The sequence below is a fragment of the Bison bison genome, unplaced genomic scaffold (assembly GCF_000754665.1).
Source record: "Bison bison bison isolate TAMUID 2011002044 unplaced genomic scaffold, Bison_UMD1.0 scf7180017864048, whole genome shotgun sequence".
NCBI lineage: Eukaryota > Metazoa > Chordata > Mammalia > Artiodactyla > Bovidae > Bison > Bison bison.
Window position 1 is genome coordinate 3,221,270 of NW_011494620.1, and position 8,758 is coordinate 3,230,027.

The following is an 8,758-nucleotide window of genomic DNA, read 5'->3' on the forward strand; positions in this document are numbered from 1 at the left end:
TTTTTTTTTTAAGTGCAGTTCGATCTGAGAGGAGAGAAAACACCAGTCAGGAGTCAAAGAGTTCAAAGAGACGTGGGATGGTCATTGCTCAGACTGCAGAAGAAGAGATCTCTTCATTGGAATGAAAATTTGGAAAACACTGCCATCTTTTCTGAAATCACGAGGCTCCAGGTTTTCCGAGTTGACAGTACTACTCTTGAGAAGCCGAGAGCATAATTTCAAGAACAGGAAACATGATGTCTTCTTAATCAAATTAAATAGCAAAATGAAAGCAATAATTACTCAAATTTACTTGGCAAATTAGCAAGACAAATTAATTGAAACACTCCTTTTGATCATAAGGATATAATTAGAAAAGTCTTTGGTGGATGAAAATATCTCTGAGGCATGAATTAAATCAATTGGACAACCTGATGATAAAGCCCTTATGCTTAGTGTATAAATCCCAACTTGCTGTTATGGAATATAAAGGAAGAATAGAGATTATCAGCAAGTATTCAATAAAAATGGTCCTGTACAAATAATGTGAATAATAATAGCTAACAACTACTGGGCTTTTATTACATGACGATGCCGTGCAACACGGTGCATTATTCTTATCACTTGTCCTGTTTCGTTTCTTTTAAAAATTAATAAAGAGACTCATCATGGTTATCAACTGCACAGCTTAAACCATTGCTGAGCCCATGGTTGTGGACAGACGGTCGTAAAATGTTTGTTCTGTGCAAGTGGCAAACTTGATGATTGTCTTTATCAATTTTCAAGAGAAATGAAACAGTGCAAGAGATATACACCATTACTGACCCTCTGCCCATGGGCTTCTCATGTGGTTCAGTGGTAAAGAATCTGCCTGCCAATGCAGGGGATGCAGGTTCAATCCTTGGGTTGAGAAGATTCCCAAGAGGAGGAAATGGCAACCTGCTCCAGTATTCTTGCCTGGGAAATCCCATGGACAGAGGAGACTGGCAGGCTACAGTCCATGGGGTCACAAAGAGTTGGATATGGCTCAGCGACTGAGCATGCATGCACATCCATAACCATAGACTCCATGATGGAAGGAGCACAGGGCACCAAAACCTGACAAAAACCAGCAGCTGAGATGCCTTTTCTCTTCTTAGCCTCATCTTCCACTTACAAATGCCATTGTGCTCAGTCGTGTCTGACTCTCTGTGACCCAATGAACTGTTATCTGCCAGGCTCCTCTGTCTATGGGATTTTCCAGGCAAGAATACTGGAGTGGGTTGCCATTTCCTTCTCCAGGGGATCTTCTCGACCCAGGGACTGAACCCACGTTTCCGGCATTGCAGGCCGATTCTTCACTGCTGAGTCACTGGGGAAACCCACGAGGGGAGTAAATACTGTCTTTCTAAATTCCTTCTTGATGCCATGTCCCCAGCACCCAGCCCAGGGCCTAGCACATTGGAAGCACCCAATAAATATTCTTTGGCTGAATGACTGAGTGAATGCTCTCCTTAAATAACCTGTCAAAGTGGGAAGAAAAGTGATGATGATTTCTTTCAGGACATGCTCGAAAGAGAGTAATAGCAGTTCAGTCATGGCATGCCAAGAAACTGACCCATATTCCACAATAAGGAGGCTGTGAGCCTTAAAAACACCAATACTTGCCAACCCTTGGGAGGAAAGATGCATCCACATGCTATCTATGGAGTGGAGCAGAAACAAGCTCCAATTCGCAGAAGCAGCAGAGACAGGGTGTGGCCCTGGCAAGCAGTATGTAAGCCACTAAAACTGGGCATCAGAGCCATCCTTATGGAGTATGTTCATGCTCCCCATGCAGGGGGTGGCTCCTAACCCAGCTCTAGGGTCCCTCCACGGGTGCTCCAGAATCTGTGACCTCATGCACTGAAGTTTAGCCCTCATCAGTCTTCCAGGAAACAGGAATACTTTCATAAAGGCAGAAAACGGATCGAGTTAGGTGGAAAAAGCATGATGGCACCTCTATGCCATAGTATGTCTTTAGGTTTCCTTTTGGAAGAAAAGATCACAGAGTCTGCAAAAATAATAGTAACCTGAAGAAATGAAACTCGATAAACCCGAAATACTTCTTCCAGGGACCCATAACTCATTTTCTCTGTAGCTAATGCCAGTTTTGAATTTTTTTTCTCATCATCCAATCTAATAGAAATTTAAAAATAAAAAGACCAAAGTTAAAACCATGCTGTAATTTTTAAAATTTTATTTATATTTAATTGAAGGATAATTGCTTTATGATATTGGTTTCATCTTTGCCATAATCAACACGAATCAGCCATAGGTGTACATATGTCCCTTTCCTCTTAAACCTCCCTCCCATCTCCCACTCTCTCCCACCCCTCTAGGTTGTTACAGAGCCCCAGTTTGAGTTCCCTGAGTCATACACATTCTGTAATTTTGAGATTGCTAAAATGGCTTTAGTGAGTTTATAACATAAGAAGTTATTATCACTAGTAAAGAGTTAAGTGTTTTGTTTTTCTCTTTAAGTTCGACATTCAGAGTTTTAATCCTCAAGGTTGTAAAGATGTAAGATCCTGGGGCATGGTAGCGAAAATTGCAAAACAGGATCTGCATTTCATTACAATCTGCTAATCAATAACACAATACACACCAGCTAGACACCAGCAAGAACAGGGTTCTCACCAAGCTGAGGCCCAGATGAAACAGTGAAGAATTCCTCAAATACTAGAGAAAGAAAGATGCTAAACACTGTACTGAATTATCTCCCTTGGATACGGTTTGCGTTTGGGGAAAAGAAAAAAGGAAAGGCTAGTTTCATGCATTGGAGAAGGAAATGGCAACCCACTCCAGTGTTCTTGCCTGGAGAATCCCAGGGACGGGGGAGCCTGGTGGGCTGCCATCTATGGGGTCACAAAGAGTTGGACACGACTGAAGCGACTTAGCAGCAGCAGCAGCAGCAGCAGCAGCAGCAGTTAACTTTGTGTCTGCATTTTTCACTTCCCTGCATTCATGGCAATCACAGACTCATCTAGACTCAGGACAGTGTCGCCTCCAACGAGGGAAGGATGCACAGACAGAAATCTCTTATTTTTTACCCATGCAAATTGGGTGGTATTTCAAGCACTATCTCCTCTACCCAAAGAGCCAGTAGTATTCCCCAGAGGGAAGCAGGTGTTTGTCGTCCATTGAATCAAACAAAAACTGCTTCATTTTCAAATTCACAGACATTTTACATGATATCACATCTGCCCATTTTTCTCAGTATCCAACAGATTTTTTTCCTATAAATTCTTTTATCAAGCAGCACACGGGATATTAGTTCCCTGACCAGGGATTGAACCCCTACCCTTTGTAGTGGGAGCAAGGAGTCTTAACTCCATGACTGCCAGAGAAGTCTCCTTTTTTTTAAGGAAAAAAAAAAGTTCTAACATAAAAAATTTTTCAATCACTTGGATTATAGTAATACTGTTGTAAGACCAATTCCATTGAGATTTTTCTTATTAGAAAAAATTAATGTGAAAAGCAGATGTATGTTTAAGTTTGTGACTCACTATGCATTCATTGTCCAAAAAAATCTGTCGATCCATATATTAGGGAAAAATAAGTTGGCTATCGTTTGGCAATAAGTGTTTATGGACTCATAATTGTCAATCTAGTTATCACCAATTCTAGAAAAACATCCTAAGAAAATAATTCAGTCAAGAGAAGACTTCTCTTCATTAAACTACTCCTTCCAAGATGTTTCAAAATAACATAAACTGAAACAGACAAAATATCCACTTAGAAAGAAGTCAACACGTGGTTAAGTAAATGTAGGTTTCTCAATCAAGTATTTGCTAAGCATCACAAGTTACAATGGTGCAAATCACGTTGTATTATGGACAACATTTTTATAGGTTGCTATGACCAACCTAGATAGCATATTAAAAAGCAGAGACATTACTTTGCCAACAAAGGTCCGTCTAGTCAAGGCTATGGTTTTTCCATTGGTCATGTATGGATGTGAGAGTTGGACTGTGAAGAAAGCTGAGCACCGAAGAATTGATGCTTTTGAACTGTGGTGTTGGAGAAGACTCTTGAGAGTCCTTTGGACTGCAAGGAGATACAACCAGTCCATTCTAAAGGAGATCAGTCCTGGGTGTTCATTGGAAGGAATGATGCTGAGGCTGCAACTCCAGTACTTTGGCCACCTCAAGCGAAGAGTTGACTCATTGGAAAAGACCCTGATGCCGGGAGGGATTGGGGGCAGGAGGAGAAGGGGACGACAGAGGATGAGACGGCTGGATGGCATCATCGACTCGATGGACACGAATTTGAGTGAACTCCGGGAGATGGTGATGGACAGGGAGGCCTGGCGCGCTGCGATTCATGGGGTTGCAAAGAGTGGGACATGACTGAGCGACTGAACTGAACTGAACTGAAGGAAGTAGAATGTCTCTACAAGTGAGGCGTACCTGAAATGTTCTGATTAGCACACAGAAAAGTTCATGAGTCCTTCAGCAAGGTGTGAATGGGGACCTACTTAACCAGACCTCTCGATGCTCCTTGGTTCTCTGTGGTCCCTGGATGGGTTTTCCTCACCCCTCTCCTCTCCCCCTCCCTGTGCTGTGCTTAGCTTGACTCCTTGCCTGCATCACGCTTCCGTCCATCACCAGATAATCCACGTGCATCACTTTGTTCAAGACTCAGCTCCCTTCCCATCTCTTTCACAAAGTTATGTTTACCCTGGAGTGAAATTGCTCTATTCGATTCCTCAACCCTGACTGTCATTTTCTTGATCATTGTGTTTGTTTTGTCTTCTCAGACAGTGAATTCCACAGGCAGAGTTATTTTTAGTGCATGCAATGACTCATAAATATGTGATTTTGAAGAAATTAATCAATGAATATAAACTCAGCAGAGCATGGACCATTTCTTTTCTTTTTTTTTTTTTTTCATTTCTTTTCTTTGTATCTACAGGTCTTCACATAGTGCAGACCTTCCCATAGTACATTATAAGTAACTGTTACTCGCTCAGTCATGTCTAACTCTTTGCAATCCCATGGACTGTAGCCTGCCAGGCTCCTCTGTCCATGGAATTCTCCAGGCAAGAATACTGGAGTGGGTTGCCATTCCCTTCTTCAGGGGGTCTTTCCGACCCAGGGATCAAACCTGGGTCTCCTGCATTGCAGCCAGATTCTTTACCATCTAAGCCACCAGGGAAGCCCATATGAAAAATAGCTCTTCACTAAACAACTGGAGGAATGAATATATGTGTATTGCGTTATACACATGTTTGCTGGCTCCAATCCTGGGATGTGTTTTTCTTTCCCGTCCTTTTTCCACCTTTTGTTTCTGTGGAAGATCAGAGACGTTCTCTTCTAAAGGAGTATTACCCATGAAGAGAACTTACCCAGATCGAATTGGCCAGAAATGTAGCCACAAGTCTGCCGGACTTCCTCACTGTCCCAGCCCAGAGGGTAGAGGGCGCAGCCAGCACCGATCAACAAGCCTGCAAAGACAAAAGACAAGAAGGCTTTAGCAATGCCCTTCTGGAGCCCAAGATAAAGGTACCAGGGACAAAAGATCAATATCAGCAATATGACAAAGGAACATAGGGTCTGCTTTTGGGAAAGCACCAACCAAGCTCCCTTTAGCGATCTAAGGTCAATTTAACCCCAAGAACAACTTCAAGTCTGCTTAAAAGGAGAGAGAAGAAAAAGAACAACCCTGATAGACATCTCAGTCTGGTTCCAACTTTGCCTTTTAAAACATTAAAAGCCTTGCAAATCCTGTTTAGGAACTACAATCCAGAAGCCCTTTTTAACCACTCTTGTAAAAAGCCAGCCCAATTCCACCATCAATCCATGTAAACAAGTAATTCGAGTGCCAGCAAAAGACCTCATCAGTTATGCTTCATCATTCATCAGATCTTTTTTCCAATTTAAGTATCAAAACAGAATGTTTCAGCATCATCAAATTTTACCCAGGGCAGAGACAGTACAAAGATTTTCATGCACCACTTAGGCACATTGACTGAACTAGTGAACTGGGCTACGGCTCTCGTGTTCTCTTGAGACGGTGAGAATCATCAAGTGTTCATGTGTCCTGGAAATACTCAAGAAGACGGCCGCTGATTGGGATCTCAGTGCTTCTTGCAGCAGGTTTGCTAATTAAACTGAAGCCAGTGATGGATTTATTTTCATGTAAGTCAGGTTATCATGGCAGCTTACTCTGAGCCAGTCTTTAGTGACTCATTCAGAGCCACTGATTAGTGAGTCTTTGGTGTTGCATCAAAGCCTAATATGGTCTTACAAGAAACTGAATGAGACCGAGTGAAAGAAAGTGAAAGTGAAGTTGCTTAGTCATGTCTGACTCTTTGCAACCCATGGACTGTGGCCTACCAGGCTCCCCTGTCCATGGGATTTTCCAGGCCAGAATACTGGAGTGGGTTGCCATTTCCTTCTCCAGGAGACCTTCCTGACCCAGGGATTGAACCCGGGTCTCCCACATTGTAGGCAGACACGTTACAATCTGAGCTACCAGGGAAGCACTGACCAATTGAAACAGGGGGCTAAGCTGAAAGTATCATTTTGTCATGTCAGTCAACGAGTATAAACATCACTCGTGGGACTTCCTTGGTGGTCCAGTGGTTAAGAATCTGCCTTGCAACGCAGGGGAGGCGGGTTTGATCCCTGGTTGGGGAACTAAAATCTCATATGACATGGAGAAACTAAGCTTGTGCGCTGCAACTAGAGAGTCTGTGTGCCACAACGAACATCTCCCCGTGCTACAACTAAGACCTAATGCAGCCAAATAAATAAATAAACATCATCGGTACACACAGTCTGACTGTCTGCAGGATTGTGGGTAAAAAGGCACTAAATGAGGGAGGCTCCTAAATAAGAAAACAGTTAATGTGCTAACGCATAGCCAGAATGCCGGGGTCCCCCAAGGCATCTCAAGGAGACCTTCAGTATTTGTGGACTGAGTCTCTTCCTGTCCCCCTTCTGCTTCTCCTCTACCCTTGGTAGGTGACTTGGTTAGTTGTAACCAGACAAACCATCTGTTTCCTCACAGACATGTAAGGAGGAGCTGCTTTCTACCCCTCTCCCCCAAACTCCATGCCAAGCTCTCTGGAGAGATACCCCACAGAAATGGATACACATTTCCCGCCCTGCTGCCCCTCCCTCTGACTCAACCCTTGGACCACAGTCAGACGAGCATCTAATAGAAGGGCTGTGATCCTAGGGAATCTGACAGAATGTGATCCACAGGAGAAGCGAATGGCAAACCACTTTAGTACTCTTGCCTTGAGAACCCCATGAACAGTATGAAAAGGCAAAATGATAGGATACTGAAAGAGGAACTCCTCAGGTCAGTAGGTGCCCAATATGCTACTGGAGATCAGTGGAGAAATAACTCCAGAAAGAATGAAGGGATGGAGCCAAAGCAAAAAGGATACCCAGCTGTGGATGTGACCGGTGATAGAAGCAAGCTGTAAAGAGCAATATTGCATAGGAACCTGGAATGTCAGGTCCATGAATCAAGGCAAATTGGAAGTGGTCAAACAAGAGACGGCAAGAGTGAATGTCGACATTCTAGGAATCAGCAAACTAAAATGGACTGGAATGGGTGAATTAAACTCTGCTGCTGCTGCTGCTAAGTCGCTTCAGTCATGTCCAACTCTGTGTGACCCCATAGACTGCAGCCCACCAGGCTCCCCCATCCTTGGGATTCTCTAGGCAAGAACACTGGAGTGGGTTGCCATTTCCTTCTCCAATGCATGAAAGTGAAAAGTCAAAGTGAAGTCACTCAGTCATGTCTGACTCTTAGTGACCCCATGGACTGCAGCCTACCAGGCTCCTCCATCCATGGGATTTTCCAGGCAAGAGTACTGGAGTGGGGTGCCATTGCCTTCTCCAATTTAACTCAGATGACCATTATATCTACTACTGCGGGCAGGAATCCCTCAGAAGAAATGGAGTAGCCATCATGGTCAACAAAAGAGTCCAAAATGCAGTGCTTGGATGCAATCTTAAAATGACAGAATGATCTCTGTTTGTTTCCAAGGCAAACCATTCAATATCACAGTAATCCAAGTCTATGCCCCAACCAGTATAACACTGAAGAAACTGAAGTTGAACGGTTCTATGAAGACCTACAAGACCTTTTAAAGAACTAACACCCAAAAAAGATGTCCTTTTCATTATAGGGGACTGGAATGCAAAAGTAGGAAGTCAAGAAACACCTGGAGTAACAGGCAAATTTGGCCTTGGAATACGAAATGAGGCAGGGCAAAGACTAATAAGAGTTTTGCCAAGAAAATCCACTGGTCATAGCAAACACACCCTTCCAACAACACAACAGAAGACTCTACACATGGACATCACCAGATGGTCAACACCGAAATCAGATTGATTATATTCTTTGCAGCCAAAGATGGAGAAGCTCTATACAGTCAACAAAAACAAGACCGGGAGCTGACTGTGGCTCAGACCATGAACTCCTTATTACCAAATTCAGACTTAAATTGAAGAAAGTAGGAAAAACCACTAGACCATTCAGGTATGACCTAAATCAAATCCCTTATGATTATACAGTGGAAGTGAGAAACAGGGCCTAGATCTGATAGACAGAGTGCCTGATGAACTATGGAATGAGGTTCGTGACATTGTACAGGAGACAGGGATCAAGACCATCCCCATGGAAAAGAAATGCAAAAAAGCAAAATGGCTGTCTGGGGAGGCCTTACAAATAGCTGTGAAAAGAAGAGAAGCAAAAAGCAAAGGAGAAAAGGAAAGATATAAGCATCTGAATGCAG

The 8,758-nt window shown here is 43.2% G+C and overlaps 1 protein-coding gene across 1 annotated transcript in view; it reads right to left on the bottom strand.

The window, feature by feature from the left end:
- The window catches only part of LHFP (lipoma HMGIC fusion partner), a 235,163-nt gene that overhangs the window by 22,219 nt on the left and 204,186 nt on the right, over positions 1-8,758 (bottom strand). The window contains exon 3 of the mRNA XM_010835647.1: positions 5,348-5,446. Within this exon, the coding sequence (XP_010833949.1) occupies positions 5,348-5,446 (99 nt within the window). The remainder of the gene's footprint in view (positions 1-5,347; positions 5,447-8,758) is intronic.